Raw genomic sequence first — 26,374 nt, 5'->3', positions numbered from 1 at the left:
GTGTCTGGGTACTTCATTACCGTTAGCTGTGTACAATTTTAGTTTATTTCACACAGTATATTGCTGATATGGTTACCGTTCATATATCTGTAGAGATTTTAAATTGCTGTCGTCTTTGTTTACAAAAGGTAATTTGTGAGCGCCACGGTGTGCGCTACTCCCACGCTATCTACAATCCATAGTATTTTATATTATGAGTGAAAATGCAAATTGTACCATAGAACAGACAAGAACGAACACGTTCGAGCACGTTCAATAAATAGTTGTTAGTGCGCATGCGTGATACCTATTTCATTAAATCTTCTCCCACAATCAAACGGTGAAGGTTTTGTGGATATATACGGCGGTTTGATCGAAAACTTCATTCGTCGGTTTCGTCCTGTAAATTCGAACGTCGATTATTTTTGCAACTTGCGAGAAATACTGAAGAGTAAAGACAGTTGACAGAGGAGATTAGGTAAGATGCATTAACTAAAGTTCAATTATTATAAAAAATACTAAGATTTTGTTCAATTATTATGAAAAGCACTAAGAAATCGCTTCTTAGTAGTTGCTGTGCCCTTGTTTGCTACACCTATGAAGAAATATCTGAGGTGTCCCTTGGGAAAGTCATGCAACGAACGGTTTAGTTGTTAATAGTGCAAAGAAGCCGATTCCTAGTAGTTGCTGTGCGCTTGTTGGCTGCACCTATGAAGAAATATCTGAGGTGCCCCTTGGGAAAATCATGCAATGAACGGTCCAGCTGTTAGTTCGAATAAATCGCTTCTAAGTGTTGCTGTACCCTTGTCGCCTGCACCTGTGAAGAAAGAATCTGAAGGGCCCCTTGGGAAAGTCATTCAACGAACTAGCGGTGGCTGTACAAATTTTATTCAGTACTTCTGTCACAATAAGATGCTAAAAGTGTTCTGTTTATATTTAATAGTTTGATAATTATCATCGTGAAGTTGAAATCCAAAGAGTTGCTGTATTGAGGGTAAGTGTTTACAATTTCAACTAGTTTGAGTTGTTTCCGCTAGGGAATGTCTAGCAACGAACTGGTGGTTGTAGTCAGTGAAGTTTATTTAGGGCTGTCTTACGACAAAGCCATTACTTGCGCATGCGTGATGTTTTAATTTTATTCTCCCACAATAAGATGCTAAAGGTTATGTGTTTATATTATGCTACAGGTGTTGACGTGTTGTGTTTATGTATCTATGGCTGCAGTTGCTAAATTGGAGAATTCAATGTTCTATTTGTAGAATGTCTTTTACATGCAAAACCTGCTCCAAGAACTTTACGCAGCTGAGAAGTTTAACTCGTCATGAACGGTCCGTGCATGGAGAGAAGAAGTTTGTCTGTGATCAATGCAGCGCATCCTTTACACGGAAAGATGATTTGAAGCGGCATAAGAAGCGGCACGAAGGAACGATCACACATATCTGCGAAAACTGTAGGAAAGAGTTTCACCGTCGTGATAATTTAGTGGGACATCAAGCTCAATGTCAAGGGAATCCTTTGAAAAGAGGGTGTGACGAAGACCGAGATGAAGACGATAGCAGTCCAGCTCCAAAGAAAATACGAGTTCAAGTTGAAGAAGGTGAGCCAAATAGTCAAGTTGAAGAAAACCCTTGCAGTTCCACTTCGGCGTTTGACGATTCCTTGAAGAAGATCGAGTTGAAACCGCGGAAAGACCAGAAACAGGACGTGTCCCACTTCTTACGTGGCAAGACCAAACCGATTTTGACCCACCTTTCCAACGAGTTGGTAAAGAAAAGGGGTATCAAATGGTTCATAAGCGTTAAAGTACGGTTCATCAAACCTAAACCCGACGGTGAAGATTTGACTACCGAACCCCACTTCCGTAGTCATTGTATGAAAACAGTAGCCCAACACGAACTCGATAATCAACTAGACGAAGCCAAGCAGAAAATCATCCAGTCATTGGTCATGTTTCAAAAAGAAGGAAGTGGTTGGATATTAGACGAAATCTTTCATCTTGACCTGAGCATCGCTCAGTATTCTCCAGTTAAAGGATCCAGTTATATCCCTCTACCCAGCAAGCTAAAGACTAAGAAAGCTATCATAAACGTGAAGAATTCTGATAACAAATGTTTCATGTGGTCTATCCTCGCCGCTCTACACCCAGTGAAACAGAATGCGGAAAGATTGCATCATTATCAACAGTTTCAAGATGAATTAGATTTGGCTGGTATTGCGTTTCCTGTTACTGTTGACAAGATTGAAAAATTTGAGCGTCAGAACAATATTTCTGTGAACGTGCTTGGCTTTGAGGATGTACTCTTTCCCATCTACATCACAAAGGAACACTTTGATACCCACGTAAACCTATTACTATACTCCCAGGGAACAACTAGACATTACTGCCTCATCAAAGATCTGAATAAATTACTCTACAGCAAAACCGGAAAAAGGCTCGTATGTATTACTGTCGTTACTGTCTTCATGGATTTATCCGAGACGATCTCCTCCAAGAACACGAACCCCATTGCTCTCAACACGGTCCACAACGTATTGAACTCCCGAATGAAGATAATGCTCAACTGTCCTTTAAAGACTACCACAAGCAGTTGAAAGTGCCCTTTGCAATCTACGCCGACTTCGAAAGTCTTACCACCAAAATCAATTCAGTTAAACAAAATCCTGAAAAATCCTTCACTGAAAAATACCAACACCACCAACCTTGTGGATTTTCCTACATTGTTGTATCCGACTATGCGAAGTACTCCAAACCACCCGTTGTGTATCGCGGAGAAGATGCAGTCGACAAATTTTTAAAGTGTTTAGAAGAAGAGCAGAAATATATTCAAGAGAAACTGGATTGGGTCGAACCCATGCGAATTGAGAGAGAAGAAGAGCAAGCGTTTCAAGATGCAGTCCATTGTCATATTTGTGGATATGAATTGGGTTCTGATCGTGTTCGCGACCACTGTCATCTTTCAGGAAAGTACCGTGGGGCTGCACACAACGATTGCAATTTGAACTATAGTTTTACCGGCCGAATTCCTGTTATTCTTCACAATCTACGTGGGTATGATTCTCATCTCATCATGCAAGGACTCGGTAAACTCAAAGAGAAGAAGATCAACTGCATTCCAAACAACACCGAAAAGTACATCTCCTTCTCCATCGATAATTTGGATTATATCGACTCCCTACAATTCATGAATGCATCGTTGGAGAAGTTAGTATCCAATCTAGCAAAGGACGGCGTTGAAAAGTTCCCCATTCTCAAGAAATACATCGACAGCGACAAAATATCCCTTCTGCTAGAAAAGGTGTCTACCCCTACGACTACATGGACTGCATAGAGAGATTTGAAGAACCAATCTTACCACCGAAGGAATCCTTCTACAATGTGTTGAACGACGAACATATTTCAGACGAAGATTACGCACACGCGACGAATGTATTTAACAAGTTTTCCTGTCGGAACATGGGTGATTACCATGATTTGTACTTGACGTCGGACGTTCTTCTCCTTGCGGATGTGTTTGAAAATTTTCGAAGCGTATGCCTCAAAGCCTACAACTTGGATCCCTGCCACTTCTATACAAGTCCTGGTCTAGCCTGGCAAGCGTGTTTGAAAATGACTGAAGTCGAACTCGAGCTGCTGACCGATCCAGACATGTATCTATTCATCGAAGAAGGTCTTCGCGGTGGAATTTCAATGATTAGCAACCGTTATGGTAAAGCTAACAATCCATACATACCCGATTATGACCCAGAAAAAGAGACTTCTTACGTGATGTATCTTGATGCTAACAACCTCTACGGCTGGGCAATGTCACAACCTCTACCCACGGGTGAAATTGACTGGCTAACCGACCAAGAGATCGCAGAACTTGACATCACAGACGTTGCTGACGATGACGAAAAAGGCTACATATTGGAAGTAGACCTTCACTATCCCTCCGATTTACACGATCTTCACAACGATTATCCTCTAGCACCTGAGAAAATGAAGTTGACAAAGATCCACCGCGTTTTAGTATTCCAGCAAAGCACATGGCTAAAGTCTTATATTGATTTTAACACCGGGAAACGAAAGCACGCTGCAAACGACTTCGAGAAAGATTTTTTTAAACTGATGAACAACTCGGTGTTTGGTAAAACCATGGAAAATTTGAGAAGGCGCGTCAACGTCAAACTCGTCAACGACAAGACGAAACTATCAAAACTAATAGCGTCCCCTTCCTTTGACTACTTCCGTATATTCTCAGAAGATGTAGCGGCCGTCAACATGAGAAAGACGAAGCTTTACCTAAACCGTCCCATCTATGTCGGATTCGCCATCCTGGATCTTTCCAAAGTACTCATGTACCAGTTTCATTACGAGTACATGAAACGCAAGTATGACTGCAACGCAAAGTTGCTGTTCACAGACACGGACACCTTTGTTATGAGATCAAGACCGACGACGTTTATGAAGATATGCTGCAAGACATCGATCTCTTTGACACGTCGGAATACGCGCGAGACCATCCATTGTACAGCCTGACGAATAAGAAAGTCCTCGGCAAGATGAAGGATGAAACGCACGGCATACCCATACAAGAGTTTGTTGGTTTGAGACCCAAGATGTACTCCATCCTTTACACAGAAAACGACAAGCAAGTGGAGAAGAAAACTGCCAAAGGGATAAAGAAGTCCGTAACAAAACGAAAGCTCCGACATACTAATTACAAAGAATGCTTGTTTGAGAAGAAACGGACAATGGCTAGCATGAATCAGATTCGAAGTGAACGCCATGAAATCTACTCCATTACACTTAATAAAATAGGTCTTAGTCCTTATGACGACAAACGATATATTTTAAACGATGGAGTGAACACACTTGCTTATGGACATTACAGTGCAAAGTAATAAGAACTGCATATATCAGTACATATATATGCTAGCTATATTCAATTTGGTCACAGCCTATTTAGTGGGTTTGCACAATTCTCTATAACTTTTAAAATTTTTTAGCTTAAGGGTGTATATTGCCCTAACGTGTATTATGTTTATTATGTTTTAAAACACTGAAATGCTTACCCTCTGTAAATATATAATAATTTTTAATATTCACAGATAATCACAGTTTGATAAAGGGTATATAGTGCATGTAGCTAATATATGATAAATTCGTGTAACTATATAATTATGTAACTTGAATTTTTATGAAATATATTCCTTTACAAATTGCATATGACCTGTTGTGTTTTATAGCTAAGTCTTTCAATCTACGTCTACATACAAGGTATTCTGCGAGATAAAAAATTCAATAAACATGCTTTCACACCTTATCCATGGACGATAGTCGATTGCTTCGTTTGTTTGTTTGTTTTTAAAGAATAACGCATGTAAAATACACCAAACTTCATATCACGCCATTTTTTTGTTGTCTGCTTTGACATTACAACGACGTGGTTGCTGTTTCTTTGTAGTCGATCTTTTGGATGGTCTGTCTTGTTTGAGTCGAGTAAGAGGTTTGTCGGGTTGTTCATTCGGTTCTCTAACTTCTTTAGAAGCTCTGATATATTTATTAATGTTTACTTCCATATTTTTTTGTCGTTTTTAACTTTGTGTGTTTTCTAAATAATATTATGACCTGATATAGGTTTTGTAATTTATTGAAAATTGTCTGAAAATATAGCTTTTCAATAACCGCATACTTATTGTGTATTTCTCTCGAACAGCCCCCTTCACACAAACACTCCTAGCTTTTCCGGGACACCAGGGACTAAAAAAGTCCCTGAAGGGACACTTTAAATCTTACAGGGACACCAGGGACTAAAAAAGTCCCTGAAGGGACACTTTAAATTTTCCAGGGACACCAGGGACTAAAAAAATCCCTGAAGGGACACTTTTAGTCCCTGGTGTCCCTGTAAGATTTAAAGTGTCCCTTCAGGGACTTTTTTAGTCCCTGGTGTCCCTGTAAGATTTAAAGTGGCCCTTCAGGGACTTTTTTAGTCCCTGGTGTCCCTGTAAGATTTAAAGTGTCCCTTCAGGGACTTTTTTAGTCCCTGGTGTCCCGGAAAAGCTAGGAGTGTTTGTGTGAAGGGGGCTGTTCGAGAGAAATACACAATAAGTATGCGGTTATTGAAAAGCTATATTTTCAGACAATTTTCAATAAATTACAAAACCTATATCAGGTCATAATATTATTTAGAAAACACACAAAATTAAAAACGACAAGAAAATATGGAAGTGAACATTAATAAATATATCAGAGCTTCTAAAGAAGTTAGAGAACCGAATGAACAACCCGACAAACCTCTTACTCGACTCAAACAAGACAGACCATCCAAAAGATCGACTACAAAGAAACAGCAACCACGTCGTTGTAATGTCAAAGCAGACAACAAAAAAAATGGCGTGATATGAAGTTTGGTGTATTTTACATGCGTTATTCTTTAAAAACAAACAAACAAACGAAGCAATCGACTATCGTCCATGGATAAGGTGTGAAAGCATGTTTATTGAATTTTTTATCTCGCAGAATACCTTGTATGTAGACGTAGATTGAAAGACTTAGCTATAAAACACAACAGGTCATATGCAATTTGTAAAGGAATATATTTCATAAAAATTCAAGTTACATAATTATATAGTTACACGAATTTATCATATATTAGCTACATGCATACTATATACCCTTTATCAAACTGTGATTATCTGTGAATATTAAAAATTATTATATATTTACAGAGGGTAAGCATTTCAGTGTTTTAAAAATAATAAACATAATACACGTTAGGGCAATATACACCCTTAAGCTAAAAAATTTTGTAAAAGTTATAGAGAATTGTGCAAACCCACTAAATAGGCTGTGACCAAATTGAATATAGCTAGCATATATATGTACTGATATATGCAGTTCTTATTACTTTGCACTGTAATGTCCATAAGCAAGTGTGTTCACTCCATCGTTTAAAATATATCGTTTGTCGTCATAAGGACTAAGACCTATTTTATTAAGTGTAATGGAGTAGATTTCATGGCGTTCACTTCGAATCTGATTCATGCTAGCCATTGTCCGTTTCTTCTCAAACAAGCATTCTTTGTAATTAGTATGTCGGAGCTTTCGTTTTGTTACGGACTTCTTTATCCCTTTGGCAGTTTTCTTCTCCACTTGCTTGTCGTTTTCTGTGTAAAGGATGGAGTACATCTTGGGTCTCAAACCAACAAACTCTTGTATGGGTATGCCGTGCGTTTCATCCTTCATCTTGCCGAGGACTTTCTTATTCGTCAGGCTGTACAATGGATGGTCTCGCGCGTATTCCGACGTGTCAAAGAGATCGATGTCTTGCAGCATATCTTCATAAACGTCGTCGGTCTTGATCTCATAACAAAGGCTGTCCGTGTCTGTGAACAGCAACTTTGCGTTGCAGTCATACTTGCGTTTCATGTACTCGTAATGAAACTGGTACATGAGTACTTTGGAAAGATCCAGGATGGCGAATCCGACATAGATGGGACGGTTTAGGTAAAGCTTCGTCTTTCTCATGTTGACGGCCGCTAAATCTTCTGAGAATATACGGAAGTAGTCAAAGGAAGGGGACGCTATTAGTTTTGATAGTTTCGTCTTGTCGTTGACGAGTTTGACGTTGACGCGCCTTCTCAAATTTTCCATGGTTTTACCAAACACCGAGTTGTTCATCAGTTTAAAAAAATCTTTCTCGAAGTCGTTTGCAGCGTGCTTTCGTTTCCCGGTGTTAAAATCAATATAAGACTTTAGCCATGTGCTTTGCTGGAATACTAAAACGCGGTGGATCTTTGTCAACTTCATTTTCTCAGGTGCTAGAGGATAATCGTTGTGAAGATCGTGTAAATCGGAGGGATAGTGAAGGTCTACTTCCAATATGTAGCCTTTTTCGTCATCGTCAGCAACGTCTGTGATGTCAAGTTCTGCGATCTCTTGGTCGGTTAGCCAGTCAATTTCACCCGTGGGTAGAGGTTGTGACATTGCCCAGCCGTAGAGGTTGTTAGCATCAAGATACATCACGTAAGAAGTCTCTTTTTCTGGGTCATAATCGGGTATGTATGGATTGTTAGCTTTACCATAACGGTTGCTAATCATTGAAATTCCACCGCGAAGACCTTCTTCGATGAATAGATACATGTCTGGATCGGTCAGCAGCTCGAGTTCGACTTCAGTCATTTTCAAACACGCTTGCCAGGCTAGACCAGGACTTGTATAGAAGTGGCAGGGATCCAAGTTGTAGGCTTTGAGGCATACGCTTCGAAAATTTTCAAACACATCCGCAAGGAGAAGAACGTCCGACGTCAAGTACAAATCATGGTAATCACCCATGTTCCGACAGGAAAACTTGTTAAATACATTCGTCGCGTGTGCGTAATCTTCGTCTGAAATATGTTCGTCGTTCAACACATTGTAGAAGGATTCCTTCGGTGGTAAGATTGGTTCTTCAAATCTCTCTATGCAGTCCATGTAGTCGTAGGGGTAGACACCTTTTCTTAGCAGAAGGGATATTTTGTCGCTGTCGATGTATTTCTTGAGAATGGGGAACTTTTCAACGCCGTCCTTTGCTAGATTGGATACTAACTTCTCCAACGATGCATTCATGAATTGTAGGGAGTCGATATAATCCAAATTATCGATGGAGAAGGAGATGTACTTTTCGGTGTTGTTTGGAATGCAGTTGATCTTCTTCTCTTTGAGTTTACCGAGTCCTTGCATGATGAGATGAGAATCATACCCACGTAGATTGTGAAGAATAACAGGAATTCGGCCGGTAAAACTATAGTTCAAATTGCAATCGTTGTGTGCAGCCCCACGGTACTTTCCTGAAAGATGACAGTGGTCGCGAACACGATCAGAACCCAATTCATATCCACAAATATGACAATGGACTGCATCTTGAAACGCTTGCTCTTCTTCTCTCTCAATCGCATGGGTTCGACCCAATCCAGTTTCTCTTGAATATATTTCTGCTCTTCTTCTAAACACTTTAAAAATTTGTCGACTGCATCTTCTCCGCGATACACAACGGGTGGTTTGGAGTACTTCGCATAGTCGGATACAACAATGTAGGAAAATCCACAAGGTTGGTGGTGTTGGTATTTTTCAGTGAAGGATTTTTCAGGATTTTGTTTAACTGAATTGATTTTGGTGGTAAGACTTTCGAAGTCGGCGTAGATTGCAAAGGGCACTTTCAACTGCTTGTGGTAGTCTTTAAAGGACAGTTGAGCATTATCTTCATTCGGGAGTTCAATACGTTGTGGACCGTGTTGAGAGCAATGGGGTTCGTGTTCTTGGAGGAGATCGTCTCGGATAAATCCATGAAGACAGTAACGACAGTAATACATACGAGCCTTTTTCCGGTTTTTGCTGTAGAGTAATTTATTCAGATCTTTGATGAGGCAGTAATGTCTAGTTGTTCCCTGGGAGTATAGTAATAGGTTTACGTGGGTATCAAAGTGTTCCTTTGTGATGTAGATGGGAAAGAGTACATCCTCAAAGCCAAGCACGTTCACAGAAATATTGTTCTGACGCTCAAATTTTTCAATCTTGTCAACAGTAACAGGAAACGCAATACCAGCCAAATCTAATTCATCTTGAAACTGTTGATAATGATGCAATCTTTCCGCATTCTGTTTCACTGGGTGTAGAGCGGCGAGGATAGACCACATGAAACATTTGTTATCAGAATTCTTCACGTTTATGATAGCTTTCTTAGTCTTTAGCTTGCTGGGTAGAGGGATATAACTGGATCCTTTAACTGGAGAATACTGAGCGATGCTCAGGTCAAGATGAAAGATTTCGTCTAATATCCAACCACTTCCTTCTTTTTGAAACATGACCAATGACTGGATGATTTTCTGCTTGGCTTCGTCTAGTTGATTATCGAGTTCGTGTTGGGCTACTGTTTTCATACAATGACTACGGAAGTGGGGTTCGGTAGTCAAATCTTCACCGTCGGGTTTAGGTTTGATGAACCGTACTTTAACGCTTATGAACCATTTGATACCCCTTTTCTTTACCAACTCGTTGGAAAGGTGGGTCAAAATCGGTTTGGTCTTGCCACGTAAGAAGTGGGACACGTCCTGTTTCTGGTCTTTCCGCGGTTTCAACTCGATCTTCTTCAAGGAATCGTCAAACGCCGAAGTGGAACTGCAAGGGTTTTCTTCAACTTGACTATTTGGCTCACCTTCTTCAACTTGAACTCGTATTTTCTTTGGAGCTGGACTGCTATCGTCTTCATCTCGGTCTTCGTCACACCCTCTTTTCAAAGGATTCCCTTGACATTGAGCTTGATGTCCCACTAAATTATCACGACGGTGAAACTCTTTCCTACAGTTTTCGCAGATATGTGTGATCGTTCCTTCGTGCCGCTTCTTATGCCGCTTCAAATCATCTTTCCGTGTAAAGGATGCGCTGCATTGATCACAGACAAACTTCTTCTCTCCATGCACGGACCGTTCATGACGAGTTAAACTTCTCAGCTGCGTAAAGTTCTTGGAGCAGGTTTTGCATGTAAAAGACATTCTACAAATAGAACATTGAATTCCCCAATTTAGCAACTGCAGCCATAGATACATAAACACAACACGTCAACACCTGTAGCATAATATAAACACATAACCTTTAGCATCTTATTGTGGGAGAATAAAATTAAAACATCACGCATGCGCAAGTAATGGCTTTGTCGTAAGACAGCCCTAAATAAACTTCACTGACTACAACCACCAGTTCGTTGCTAGACATTCCCTAGCGGAAACAACTCAAACTAGTTGAAATTGTAAACACTTACCCTCAATACAGCAACTCTTTGGATTTCAACTTCACGATGATAATTATCAAACTATTAAATATAAACAGAACACTTTTAGCATCTTATTGTGACAGAAGTACTGAATAAAATTTGTACAGCCACCGCTAGTTCGTTGAATGACTTTCCCAAGGGGCCCTTCAGATTCTTTCTTCACAGGTGCAGGCGACAAGGGTACAGCAACACTTAGAAGCGATTTATTCGAACTAACAGCTGGACCGTTCATTGCATGATTTTCCCAAGGGGCACCTCAGATATTTCTTCATAGGTGCAGCCAACAAGCGCACAGCAACTACTAGGAATCGGCTTCTTTGCACTATTAACAACTAAACCGTTCGTTGCATGACTTTCCCAAGGGACACCTCAGATATTTCTTCATAGGTGTAGCAAACAAGGGCACAGCAACTACTAAGAAGCGATTTCTTAGTGCTTTTCATAATAATTGAACAAAATCTTAGTATTTTTTAATAATTGAACTTTAGTTAATGCATCTTACCTAATCTCCTCTGTCAACTGTCTTTACTCTTCAGTATTTCTCGCAAGTTGCAAAAATAATCGACGTTCGAATTTACAGGACGAAACCGACGAATGAAGTTTTCGATCAAACCGCCGTATATATCCACAAAACCTTCACCGTTTGATTGTGGGAGAAGATTTAATGAAATAGGTATCACGCATGCGCACTAACAACTATTTATTGAACGTGCTCGAACGTGTTCGTTCTTGTCTGTTCTATGGTACAATTTGCATTTTCACTCATAATATAAAATACTATGGATTGTAGATAGCGTGGGAGTAGCGCACACCGTGGCGCTCACAAATTACCTTTTGTAAACAAAGACGACAGCAATTTAAAATCTCTACAGATATATGAACGGTAACCATATCAGCAATATACTGTGTGAAATAAACTAAAATTGTACACAGCTAACGGTAATGAAGTACCCAGACACTACCGAACGATGTAGATAAATAAACGGTAGCGAAATCGCATGAAAATAAACCGAAATTGCTGAGTAACAAACCGGCAAAGCTCAAGTGCTCAACTATATTAAAATTACCTGAATAAATTAAAATATTTAAGATTCGACGACGTCATCGGCGGTGCATCGTGCACCGCCTGCACCGCCTGCTCCAGAACCCCCCTTCTGTATACTACTTGTGTATAAAAAGCTCGTAAGTGGAAAGCAGTTATAACACAAAAAAACATTTCTTAATCCGACTACTGTGGTTAATTTCAGTTAGAAATACAGATGACTACAAATTTAATTTTTAAAAGCTTTCATTACCAGAAATTTGCGACATGATAATTTGCATGTATACTAATTTGCATTTAACTTTCAGTATAATGGCCTGCAACTTTTACTATAAAATACATATAGTAAATAGACAAAACTTAAAAATGCCCTTGCCCTAGACCTTGCCCACTGTTTGCCGACCTCTAGATCGGTAGAGCAGCTGTTTAGAAACGTTTTGGTGACAGGATTTTTTAGCTTGGGCATTTCTGCATTCGGCCAAATTTAAAAATATATTGCTCAAAGTTTTGTCCGTGTGCTGTCCACGAACTTATAAAATCGCTCACATTGATTCGAATATTTCGATTCAGGTAGTTGATGAATTGACGTATAATGTACCCAAAAAAATTGTTTAAGATATTCTCTTTCGTATTTGTGTATAAACTTTTCTATACGGCTCGGATTTTTACTGCAATCACTTTAAAAAATATTATCAGTCTTGTCTGGAACTTGAACAATACGAAGGCTATATACACATTTGTTCACAATCATTTGGCTGAACGTAGAAATACCTAAGGAAAGTAATTCGATCATTAAAACGTTGGGAAACGGCTGTTCTATTGATCCAGAGGTCGGCAAACAGAGGGCAAGATCTAGGTCAACGGCATTTTTAGGTTTTGTATATTTACTATATGTATTTTATAGTGAAAGTTGAAGGCCATTATGCTGAAAGTTAAATGCAAATTAGTATACATGCAAATTATCATGTCGCAAATTTCTGGTAATGTTAGGAATTGAAAGAAAACGCTCAAATTCACGCAGTGATTTTTCGTTAGCAGCTACAAGAACCAAAAAACGAACTTTAATTCATTTTAATTGATCGCCAAAATATAAGAGATCTAGAAAGATCGATAAATCAGAAAGAATCTGCGGTATATGCAAAAAACATTACGCAGTATGAGGTGATGATACACATCACGAGATAGTCTATAGTTGTTATATATACCAGGGGAAAATATCGCAAACACTTTAAAATGCTCTGTAGATAGTCACAAACATGCAGATGCTAAGAAAAGTGTGAACAGGAAACATATTTCACTGGGGCCGTTTGTTCAAAATTTGTTTTATTTGCTTAAACGGCGGATAGGTTCAAAATGGAAGACAAGATTATCTGTTTATTGAGCAACTGAAAACTTGATTTGAACAGCCGATATTTCGATGTAAAAACTTTTATTTCAAATGGAATTACATATTTAATGCATAAAATATAGGTTCAGTCATGAGTTTATAGATTCAGTCATTATTTATATTACATACAAATACGCACTAACATTTTAGAGATAAACATTTTGCTCCGCATGCCCCAGCGAGATAAGATAAGAAAAAACATGCAAACGAAAGATATATGTTTTAAAACGTTCTTTCAGATGGCAGAATGAAGTTTAATTATCGCCCCATAAATGCGGGCAATTTCTCAAAATGCAGCGCCAAAATGCCACTGAATATGAATACAAAATTATAATTACAGGAATTCAAGCCTGAAAGTCTAATTAAAATAGCCGGTGCGACGTTTGTCGACAAGAGAAAAAACAAGGATGACAGCTAGTATTACAATTGTTTTGAAGTGATACTCCATATATACAAACAGTCACGCAATATTTTATGTAAAGGTCCTGCCAAATTTCCTTCCAATTCCGCTGCAGAACAAATGCATTAAGCTTTGCGCAAAGTGAAAGTCATGCAGTGATACTTTGATACGTCCGATGCAAATTCTCATGCAATATGATTTTGGTCATTGCAAGGCATGTTATACGGTGCGAAGACTTGTACAACTTCTCGATATGGCGGATATGTCAGACGAGTTACAATCCATGAACAATTGCATCGTACAACAGGGTCTTAAATCATTTGAGATTATTCTTAGGTAAATACAACATACTCCCTTTTTGACATTGGAATTTATCGCTATCAAAATATCCAATATTTATTTATCAAATATGGCAAATAACTAGTTGCTAGGATTTGCACAAGTATCTGAAAAATAATTTCCTTGATTCAGCTGATCGAGCGGATAATTGTGTACTTCAGCGTATAACAAAGGAAAAATTAAGTTGCTACATTCCACAGAATATACGCGAATATTTAATATTGCAAGTAAACACAAAATTTCGCAATGATATAAACTGACATTTCCTGACCCTGCATCGTATTTCCCAGACACCAGTCATAAAATCTGCTCAGCCTTGCATTGGGTAAATACTATTTATAAATCAATTACAAAAAGTTTAAAGAGTAAGCTGGTATAGCGCTGTTGTTTACATAAGCCCGACTAGCGGTGAAGCGTAAAATTACTTAGTGAAATAAGTAAATAATAATAATATGAGCCAGGCAATCGTCATCCTGTTTGGTTTCAGAAAAACTTCTTTAATACCTCAAAATCATCTCATGCTTCGATCGTTAAATCTGGGGTAACCCGGCTCAGGAAATATCTTTGGAATTTACACGAAAACTACCGCTGTTTCAACGCATTATTGACAATTGATTGTAGGTTTCAAATCCTTGTTTGGATTTATACTTATGGTTATGAAATATGATTCCAATGAGCTCAACTTTAATTGTGTAAATAATGGACGAAATCTAAGACAACTTTAGTGTAGTTTTAGTTTTGGTAAATATATCCTTGAATCATGCTTCACTTATGAGTTTTACGGCGACATATAAAGGCCTAATATACTTATACACCACACTCAGTTCACCTGAGGACCGGACTAAATTGAGAAAACACAAGATTAAATACAAACCTGGATTTTATGACGTCTATAGTATTGCCCACGGGCAGTTATAATTGAGATGCCAGATGTTTCAAGAAAATGTTTTAAGATTGCCGAAAGTTTTGATAACTGAGAAGCTTGTTTAGTTGTTGTTGATAACGAGGCCAAGACAAAAACAATGCGGTGCGGTGTTTCCACATATATTCACAAATTTTCCAGTTTTCATAAATCATACTCAAATTTCCTGTAATCTTGGCTTTGTACGCGCGTGCAATCACGGTCAATGGTGCAATCATGGAGTTGATGCATGCTTGATGGCAAAAGCGGTTTTGAAGGTTAAAAATAATCTCGATCTTTTAAACGGCTCTCGATCTTTTAATCTCGATCTTTTAAAAGGCTCTGTTCTGTTATAAAGAGGGAACAAGAATTCTCGGAGCGTTTTTTTACATAACAAGAACGCCAAAATTCACACAAATATTTCCCCCTGCTTTTTATTTATCTTATAGCCATTTTTAGCTCTAATTGGCCTTTAGTGTAATAGTCCAACTAAGATCTAGGCAACAAGAAGGAATTAAATCACCACAGCTTAAAAGAGCATACAGAAATTAGTATAATTGCCATGCAAGTTTGGCTGCAAAATCTCAAGTATTACCGAAAATATAGCCATGCAAAGTAGCCAATTTAATAATAAAATTGGGCACGGGTACCCATTTTAGCCGTGCCGTGCCGATAAATTGACTGTAGTGTAAACAGGGCTTTTGTGTCTTGTTTTTTAACAGCTCATGTCTTGAGTTTACAAGATGTTTATTTTCGGAGTATTTTTTCTCTTATATTTTATGTAAAGGTCCTGCCAATTTATAAAATGTTCATTTTGGTCATTGCAAGGCATGTTATACGGTGTGAACACTTCAACAACCTCTCAATATCGCGGATATGTCAGACTAGCGAGTTACATGCATGAACAATTGCACCGTACAACTGCAGGATCTTAAATAATTTGAGATTATTCTTATGATATTTCTGTATTCATACTCCGTCCTACTCTCAATACAACCTACTCTCTTTTGTCGCTAGCAAATATCCAATATTTATTTTTCAAATATAGCAAATAAATAGTTGCTAGGATTTACACAAAAATTTCGGAACGATATATAAACTGACATTTCCTGACCCGGCATCGTTATTAATGTATAATTGAAATTCCAGATATTTGAGGAAAATGTTTTAAAATTGCCGAAAGTTTTGACTCATTAGTGATAACTGAGAAGCTTGTTGTTGACAACGAGGCCAAGATCTGGCCAAGACAAGAACAATCCGGTGCGGTGTTTCCACAAATACTCACAAACTTTCCAGTTTTTCATAAACCATACCAGAATTTCCTGTTATCTTAGTCTTGTACGCTCGTGCAATTAATGCATGGTTGATGGTAATGGTAAAACGCGCAGGCGGGATGGCGGAAGCGGAGAAAGGGGTAAAATGCGGAAGCGGAGAAAAGGGTGAAACGTGGAAAAGAGGGTGAAACGAGGAAAAAAGTGCAAAACGCGGGAAATGATTATTTTTTTTGGAATAAAATAATTTATGGAACAGTATATATATTTAAGAATGTTATGACTTTTTGTTTATGTACTTGTAAATTCGATAACATTGAGTGATTTTTTTTACGTGAAAACACTTTTTCGCTGCTAATGGTTGCTTTCAACTTACTTTATTTTTCATACGTACGTATGAATTAGAATGCTTTCAAAATTTTTGTGAATTTTTCTTATTTAACATCGATGTCAAAACGGAAAAAGGAACGGAAGATTTATATGTTTACGTGGTTAAGAAAAGCATATGTGCAGGGTGTATAAAAAAACCCAACCATTAAATATTCATGAATTTCAGTTATTATTTACGCTTTCCAATTAATTACACCTTTCGTATGTCATCAAAAAATGAACAAATTATCTTTAAATAAAATTGACAGTGCATTCAATGAGTCTGACGACGTCAGACGCCCCATTTTCCGGGCAACATGTCAGGAAACAAGGGATTTGCGCGGCTTGACTTTGGGAAATGGTTAATGAATTCCGTATTACTGATCCATGCGTTTGGGCACATGAGCTTACTTCAGTTCACCTTTTATTCACTGTACTCTGGTTGTTTTAATTTCTGATATTTAGAGTTATTTTTCAAATAACATAAGAAAAGTAGCATTGGAAATCTGAAAACCCACTAAACAGAATATCCCAATTAAAAAAAAGTATGTCCTATCAAAATGAACAAATATATGTTAATAGCTTGTCTAGCCTCGCTGCGTCTTTCCCAGATTGTACTCCAAAACAAATACAAGGCAAACAAAAGACGCCATCGAGATACTTCGAGTACACAAGCCATGGGAATTGAACTAAGCACTCGTGTCTACTCTTTCGTAGCTTTCCTGTGTTATTAAACACATGAGGGAAAACCAAAACCCAAAGTAGGCTTCCAAACACTGCTGATGAAACGATGCTTCTCTGCTGAGGAAGCCTTAGAAATATTGAAATAAACAAGCCCAATGTCCAAAGAAGAACAATCTTCCTTTAAAAGAATAGGCTCACCGCGGGGTACTGCGTATGTCGACAAAACATTAGCATTTCACGCAAATATGCATATATTAAGAAATGTTCGGTGTATTTATAACTTTCACTAGTGCCTGACTAGTTTCCGTGGGTTTAATTAACGGCCTTAAACCAATGAAAGCACGCTCTCACTAGAGCACAAATAATGTATTTGCAATTAGCCAATGATGGGCGATTTTGACTAATTTGCGCGGAAAATTTCACGCCAGCTGAACTACTGCACACGCGCAAAGACATATAACCGCGCATGCAGTAGCTATGGTTACAAAAAAATTTACTAATTCTAACGCTACACGGTTGGCTCACGCGTGCCGTAATAGGATTAAATAATTGCTTCTAGCTAATAGGTTATAGCGAGAAGGAAAACATTACGATTGTCATAAAGTTACATATACAGTATATGGGTGAAAATGGTACTGGACAATATTATGCAGATTAGAATTCAGTGTCTAACCAACCATTTACCCAGTAATATTTATAATCGAATCACGATTTCCGTTAAAATTACCTTAAAAATTAAAAATTCGTGACCTAAATCTTTTGACTTCCAACATCAAATTATGGAAATTTGATTACATGGTAACTCAATTTCTAAAAGAATCTGCTATGTTTCCAGCTGAAATAGTTGTAGTTACACACATGCATATAAATAGTGCTATTAACTAACCGTTCTGGAAACAAACTTCATCTATTTGTTTCCAACATTTTAAATTAAAGTGCATGAACCACGTACATAAAAAGCAGCGTCGAAATTGATCGATGTTTTTAAGTATTTTGACAGCATCGAAATTTCTCGATGTTGTCCAGATCCACGATAAAGACCAGTGATGTAATAACCAGCCTTGGAACAGTTTGACCATCCTTCTTGATTAAACGATGTTCCAACATCTTCATCATAACACGATCCATACTGATCAGTATGATTGTTTGGTTTGCAGCAGTAACCTCTGTTGATTTTACTTATTGTGTCGCCAGCACTGCGATAAAACCCGTTTAGGAAGTGACCCTCTGGACAAACACTCCATGTGTCATTCCTATATAAAATGAGCGCGGTAATAGACTTTAGACATTAAATGACTTTTTATTTTTTTGCAAGGATGAACTGGATATCAGAAAAACGTGAGTTAATTATAGTAGATTTGGATATTAACTTTCTTGTAACAAATTTCTCATACTAATCTAGTTATTGTGTTTTTACATAAGAAGGATTACCACGCATGATTGATGTCCTCATGTAGCTTAACACGCACGCCTTCTTAGGCAATCTATATCTAGATATATATTGCCTAGATATTTTAATATTCTAAATATAACGCAATGTTTTTAACTGTGATAATTACGTAATTCAGCCTTAAGGCTGCATACATACATACACGCAGATGTCGGCAAACAGTGGGTAACGCCCAGGGCAACGGCAGTTTTAGGTGTTGTACTAGAGCTCACTAGAAATGTAACTGGTATGGCCGGTATGAAGTATTGCAAGGAAGACTTGTTCTTGAAATATATTATTAGCAATTACTGAGATACATTTGCAAAACACTCGTGAGAACATTTCTACCATACCTCTCTAATATCTTAGAAAGTTATGGTTGTGCCACTATGGTCGTAACACTTTGTATGATGTTTTTGAATAAGTAAACAAATAAATATATGGTTTTGGGTTGAAGTGCTCCCAGTTGAAGTTGCTTCCAGTTGAAGTCCTTATGGGGATCATTGCCCCTTCTTATTTCCAGGGGATTACCATCCCTTCCACATTATTTTGTTAGGGGATTATCACCCCTTTCTTACTTTAGTTCCTTAATTCTGGGGGATTATCACCCCTAGGATATTCAGGCCAGGGAATTACGACCCTATTTTAGATAAATTGTGTATGGTCAATTGAAAAACAATTTTGTAAATAACTATTGCTGGAGTACTTCAACCCGACAACCCATTCTCCCACAATTTGGTGTTAGTGTTTTAATCACTTCTGCTAGTCGAAAAGCAATTGCAACATTAAGATATATTTGATGCGTAACCAGGGTTAATGATATTGAGAAATGTAAACGTTCTCTGGTTAAAATATTAACTAATTCACGAGCTTTCGACTGTCAGTCTACAGTCTTCTTCCATTTTTTCCATCCCTTGAAGACTGTAAACTGACAGTCGAAAGCTCGTGAAATAATAAATATTTTAACCAGAGAACGTCTACATTTCCCAATACAACAAACTTTGCTGCTTTTACCAAGTATGATCTGAAACACACAATTTCAAAATATTCGTTTTAACAAACTAGTAATTTCAAACTTGTAAGTACATCACTATGTCGTTCAATTATTTCTGTGCTCAGCACTAAATATGGTATAACAGCCGCCTATAAAAGGCAAAAACACATGTCGAGGCTTCGTTTTAATTGCCTTTGTTTAATTCCTGCCACTTCAAATCTTTTTCGTTTTTCATACCAGGCAAGTTAGAATCGATCCTCTGATGCGAATCCAATTTTGGCAAGCTCCTTCCTCAAAAGTTACCCGACGCGCAAACATACTAAACTCTCCCCGAATCATCGAACCTAGCAAAATAAATTCGTGCGAATAACGGTAAAAATTACTCGAATATTCTATTCCTTCTGTCCTAACTCTCCAGTCCAGATACTATGTTTTATTTATCCCTTACGTTTTTCGCAATGCAAAAGTGGCGATCGCAACAATAATATTTAAGCGCATAATGAAAATTATATTATAGTCACAAGACGGCTCTTTTATGTATATCGGCTACTTTTGCACTTCAACTATAAATGTAGTGTGTACGACTAACGGTTATTCAACGGATATCAAGATAAACCAGGGACCGGTTGTTCGAAAGGCTTTTAGCTTAAACGGTAATTATTCCTTTATTGGACGAAGGAGCTAAAATATTTCGATGTGAATAACTTAATTTTCAAAGGAAGTACATACTGTAATTAATACATAGATGCAAGTTCAGTCATTCACAAGGTCTTTTAGAGTATTTTTAAACTTTGGCTTATCCACCGTTTAAGCCAAACGCCTTTCGAACAACCAGCCCCAAGCCTTTGGCTGTTAAGTGACACATTTCCCTGCCCAGAAAAAAATAGACGAATACCACGATCTTGTCCGATCCTATCTGGATTTTTTCTCAAAAGGAAATAAGAAATGCGGGAAAATATTTCGAAATAAACGGCCGGCTTTTGACATTTGAAAGACGTACTGTATGGCGGGAAAAAGTCGATATTATATATAAACTGCGTAGGAGCTTCTCATTGAAGTAATTGTCTGTCGTTTGTGGTTCATTGTCCCAAGTGTTGTTTTCTAAGGTTAGATATTTATATGAACAGAAAATAACTTTTGGAATATTTATGAATATACTGTAGAGCCTAGCGAAAAGCACAATTATTGCGTTGAATAATTTTTAAAGATGAAAATGAAAATTGGCCTACCGTTTAAATGGCTTTCGAGTAGAGATCTCTTCATGTACGTGTGTATTATTTGTCTATCGTTAATTCCGACAACAAAAATTGCTAGGCGACCTATTTTTCAAAAAATACTTCATTCTGATGTTAATTAAAATTCCATATGGTTATTTATTAATTGGTCAAGTGCAAATTGAGTGCGTCAAAACCACTGAGCTATGCTCATTGAGATGAATAAACCTGGAGTGCGTACGTACGCCATCAAAAGTGGCTGAAAAAAACTGGCGTGAGCAGAGGTCAAAACGTTCACGCGCGCATCCCACTGGCCACGATAGACAACGTACCGCAGTGAAAAAATTAGAAGTCCCACCTTTTTTTGTGACTCCTTTATGCAACATTCTAATTTTAATAAAGACTTATACATACATACATCAAAAGCGGCCCAGGGACTATACTAAGAAGGCAATATCAAGAAATATATATCTCACTAGGCGATTTGAATCATACTTATATGAAATTTTTTTTCAGGTTTTTATTGAAATCATGACCATAATGTGGCGTGAACTTAAACATAAGAAGACAGGCGAACTATCTCTAAGACAGGCGAACTAAACGATCGGTGCAGTTTCGTTTTTATTGCCAAAATCGTAGTCGACGGGATCCTCACCACAAGCAGAGCGGAAGAAATTTAACTCGTTGATTATGCCTTCGTTAAAAATTATCTGGGAAGCATCTTTGTCTCCTTCAGTGAAAAACTTGTTAGCGAATGTCTGGGCACCGGAATAACCATTATCTAGATTATCATCAACCCATGACCGGTAAACATTCTTCTCTGGGACTTGATGATCAATTTGCGCAGCAACCCAGGGCCATAACATTTCACAGGGTAGGATACCGATAGCGAGGTTCTTGGGTTGGGTTTGGGCAAGTTTCATTTGATAGGCTACGTATGTTTCGACTGCTGGGCCCATTAAGATGCTCGACGCGCTAAAAAGCTTCCATTTAGAAACGAAATAACTTGCATAACTTGTAAAGCACTCGGATCTTCCACGATAAAACAGCGCGAAATCGGGAGGGTATTCGCCTCGCATATTTTCAGCGGCGGTGTCAAAAGCCTTCACTGCGTCAAATACGAAAGCTGCGTCCTGCACCATGTAACCGCCATACTGCTCCGGTTCCAGAGTATTTTGAATAATACCCTGGAAGAACTTCGTTTCAAGCACAGCATTGCGTACGTTAACGCTAAAGGGATCTTCAAATAAGGATTGTGCGAATGTCAATCCAGTGTTAGAATCTTTTAAGCGATGTCCTTGAATAGCTAGCAAAGAAAGTGGCAATATTCACTTAATCATTATTTCAGGTAATTTTAGTGACATCATGCAGGTTTTGGTGTCTTAAGACTAATTTCTTTATTGAAACATATTGGTATGTAAGTTTAAAAAGGGGGCACAAATTCGCATTTCCCATGGGACGTTGTCTTCGGGGACTCATCCATAAAACATTCGCGCCGATGGAAGTCCACTCGGCCCTCACCTTTTTTATTCAAGAATTCATTTTGAAAACATTGCGGTGCGTAACAAAAAATGTTGGTCAGTGACACAACCATTGTCAGGAGTAGAATTGCCTCTGATGACGTCATCGTAATCAACTGAAATGTTAGAAATTCAAATATAAATTTTAAGATATGTTGCATATATTCTCAAATAATTCTCGCATCGTGTAGTGCGGATGTTTAGTTTCCCGTCACCTGTTAGAGAATATATTGTGAAGTTACATTGAGTTTTTCGTGACGAAAGGAAATATGAGGCCATAGATAATAAGGCATGGATGATAAGACTCGTCCACCTCTTATGAACTCGTCTATCGTAAAGATTTCTCAACTGTTCTCGGTTACGTCTTTCAAATATATAAATGAAGCAAAAACTTTATACTTTTAGTACGATCCTCCCAGCTGTGGTAATATGTTTTCTTTTTCTTTAGCTAGATGATATAATTAGTCTGAAGCGTAAGTAGTCCATTGATTTTTCACTGATGCTTTTGTAAGGCATTTTTATTCTTTAGCTAACACTCTGTCTTTTTCAAATCACTTTTCAGTCAAAGCTACTTAAATTTCTCGAGCTTGGTAATATACAAAACTTTAAACATTAGATATGTAACATAATTATGTGCATGCTTAACTACAGATTTGTATCAAGGCTGTTGTGTCGACAGATTCAAGTCGGTTCAAAAAGATACTCAAATTATTTTATATTCTAAAAATATGTATATCCCTGTATAAGGAAGCTATAAAGACATGACGTGTTCATTCTTAATTAAACGGCTCAGCTTGATGTGTCTATGCAATTCAAACGATGGTTAATGGGATGATAGCTACACCTCATTAAGCCTCATTATCGTCTCATTATCTATTGTTTCAATTGCATTCGACGCGACCAAAATGCGATGTTTAACCTACTGTAGGCATAACATTCCAATAATCAAACTAAACACTGAATGCTACCTATAATATTGCCATCGGCCGTCGTTCAAATATATTATCTCTTAGTTGATTCAATTAAGGCTTTCGATTTCGCGATGTCCAACAAACGTTTGGTACTTATAAAAATAGCATTTCAATGCTGCACAGGAATCATGTTTTAAAAATAGTTATATCGCATTCCTCCTTGCGTCTTATGATCATTCGAGCGTGCATTTCGTTAATCACACGTTTTAAAACAAACATTCTTTTAGAAGCCTTTCAACAATTTTCATTTTCATATTCCATATTTTTTTCAAATCGTCAGATGTGATTCCATATCATATCTGCTGCACTCAGCCCGTTTTCTTGGAAATAATTCGAAAAGGATTAAACTTTTTAAACTTTTCTTTTAATGGACTGTATACAGCGGTGCATGTATGAATTTGGGGGACGTGTTATTTTATCTCACTCGTACTAAATTCGTGTTTAAATTAAATCTGTACATGTATAAAATAGTGGGTTAAAATCTTGCTTGTTAGGCCAGACACACTGGGTGATGCTACACGTGGCGCGTGACATTTTCTCGAAAACACGCGAAAAAGCCAAGACGTCTTCAGCTAAATTTTATTTAGAACGCGTGCTTTCTTTATGTAAACAGAGTTTAACGTATTAAAACATGTTAACTCGAAAAACATGGGCGTGTAACGGGAAATCATCTAAACACGCTTGCTTGGTGCTGTGTAAATGTGTACCGTGTAGATGCTGTTCGCTGTACTAAGAAACTGTTCGCTGTTCAAAGCGGTTCCCTTCATTTGACAAATTGCTTCGTGCGCTGTGAGCTTTTAGGAAAAAAGGCGTGTTTTTCAAAGTAATGAATTAACATTGACCTCACCTGGCTTGGCCCTGAAAAAGCCAAGTGCAGTTTGTGGGCATTAATGTGCGGTGCGGAAAATATTAGAACTGCGCATTAAATTTTTAGACAGACACTGCACTCAGACACACATTATATTCTATTATATAGTATTAAAAGACATTTTCAAGAAAATTCAGACAATACAAAAAGTGTTTGTATTGGAATTAATTATTGGACTTATATACTTTTGCATTTTTTGCATATTAGGTTCGCTCAATATGCAGTCCAGGATATAACCAGGGACATGTCTTTTATGGACACAAACGTACACATGCTTTAAGTACCAGTCAGTTTTGGTTCCTAGTGGTTTGATAGTATAAATATGGTAGGACCTATGGGTTAGTATGTTCAGTTAACTATAGAAACCATTGGAATGTATAAGCATCTCATTTCAACTAATTAACATATTCACTACTCTACATTTGCCTTTTTACAGAGGAAAAAGACATGATGCAAGAATATTTGTTGAATCAGGACTTTACCAACAGTTGCAAGCACACTCTTTTGATGCTACTGGCAAGCCGTTATGTATGTGTAGAGAGACATACCCTGTCACACAGCATGTGCAAGGATCTTTTAAAGGGGCACACTTGACCATGGAACAACAAGCTTTCAACATATCCATGAGCAAAGTGCAAATTGCTGTAGAGTGGCAATTTGGTAGGATTAACTTGATTAACTGACACCAAGGATTAACTGTGTATGAACAACAAATTAACAATGTAATTTTAATTATATGCTTGTTTTAAAACAATGTAACAAACATTTGCAAAATATTTACATTTTTTGAACCACTACCATTTTGAATCTCTCAAAACTCATAAAAAATGTAGCTGTATCTGTGAGTTTTGGACTTGCATTTGTGTTGGCATTTTCTGCTGTTGTTCATAAAAACCTTGTTTTTGATTCTCAACCTGAATCCGCATGAATTCTTTTTGCGATTCCCTTGCTTGTCTTTCTGTTGTACAAGAAGCATAGATTCCAGCTGTTGCTGCTTGTCCACAACATGATTGAACATTTCGTGTCTTTCATTTCGTTTTTTGCTTCAAGACACTTTTCCTCCAAAGCTATTCGCTTTACTTCCAATTCATTTTCAGCTTTCCTACCTTCTTCTATGATCTCTTTGAGTACAGTGCTCTCTCTTTTCATCTGTTTGGGATTTTTTCATTCTTTTCATTGCCTGTGTCCTTATATCTGTGATTATAAGTTTTTCTTCATTTTCTATCTTTTGCTTTTCGTTAGCTTGTGTTGCCAGCTCTGCAGTTGCATCAGTATATTTTTCAAAGGTATCATAAAAAAATTGATCAAGCTCATCATACTCATCATCAATTCCTGAAGCAGCCAATTCCTGTTTATCCTTCTTTACAAACTCATCCATGAATTTTTCATACTGTGTGCGCACACTTCGTTGTGTCACATTTAAAAACCCAGAATGAGGCATTTGATTTAAGGTATTGGCAATTTTGCTCGACACATCACCCCTTTCTTTTAATCCTTTCTTGAAACGGTAAGGTTGATGAACCAAGACTTCTTTCAAAAGCAGAATGCTATGATCACGTTTCCATCGAAAAGGTTTTTTGATTGGTGCTGTTCTAGATGCTAGAAAAACCATCATCAGTTACTATCATATAAGATTTATGCACAGCAGAATGATGAAATAAAAATCGTATTTCACTGTGCAAATTAATTTCATGCAATTTGATTGGACGTACGATATTTTTCACGTGTGAAAAAATGCCATACACGGCTTTTGATTGGACGTACGATATTCTTCACACGTGAAAAATTGTCGTATGTCATTTTGGCGGCAATTTGTTTAAATTTTCTTTCAAGATGGTGTTGAAATATAGGAGTGAGATTCAAAACATAATTCTCATATTCAAGATATTTTTACATTCAGCACATTCTCAAATCTTTCGGAAAGAATGTCTAACTTCTATTGAACAAAATTACAAAGAAACTGAACGGTAATAAATATGTTTTCATGCATAAAGTTTCCATTTTGTTGCTCGCTGTGTTTTTGTATATTAAAAGCGTGTCGTTATCAAATTGATCTCTATACACATTTAATAAACAAATTACTTCATGGTTGGCTCGTTTGTACGATTTTTATTATGCACTCGTTGCGAAGGATCGCAAACTCACTTGTTCGCTGCGCTCACTCGTTCGTATTGCGATCCTTCACAAAATAGCCATTTATCCCTTCGCTTAGCTCT

General features: G+C 37.6%; 2 protein-coding genes across 2 annotated transcripts; both read right to left on the bottom strand.

Annotated features, from left to right (window-relative positions):
* Positions 1 to 6,865: 6,865 nt before the first annotated feature.
* Positions 6,866 to 8,683, bottom strand: LOC114538016. The gene has a single exon (XM_028559127.1). The coding sequence runs from the start codon at positions 8,681 to 8,683 to the stop codon at positions 6,866 to 6,868; it is 1,818 nt and encodes a 605-aa protein (XP_028414928.1).
* A 68-nt stretch (positions 8,684 to 8,751) lies between these two features.
* LOC114538015 lies at positions 8,752 to 10,801 on the bottom strand. Its single transcript, XM_028559125.1, has 2 exons — positions 10,758 to 10,801; positions 8,752 to 10,492 (listed from the first exon to the last, which is right to left on the bottom strand). Exon 2 carries the CDS (start codon positions 10,489 to 10,491, stop codon positions 8,752 to 8,754), a length of 1,740 nt encoding a protein of 579 aa, XP_028414926.1. The 5' UTR covers position 10,492; positions 10,758 to 10,801.
* Positions 10,802 to 26,374: the final 15,573 nt, after the last annotated feature.

Source organism: Dendronephthya gigantea, unplaced genomic scaffold (genome assembly GCF_004324835.1).
Source record: "Dendronephthya gigantea isolate DGI-Jeju-01 unplaced genomic scaffold, DenGig_1.0 000172F, whole genome shotgun sequence".
NCBI classification, from domain to species: Eukaryota; Metazoa; Cnidaria; class Anthozoa; order Malacalcyonacea; family Nephtheidae; genus Dendronephthya; species Dendronephthya gigantea.
The sequence above is the reverse complement of the archived record's forward strand: the minus strand, read 5'-3'. Positions and strand labels throughout refer to the sequence as shown.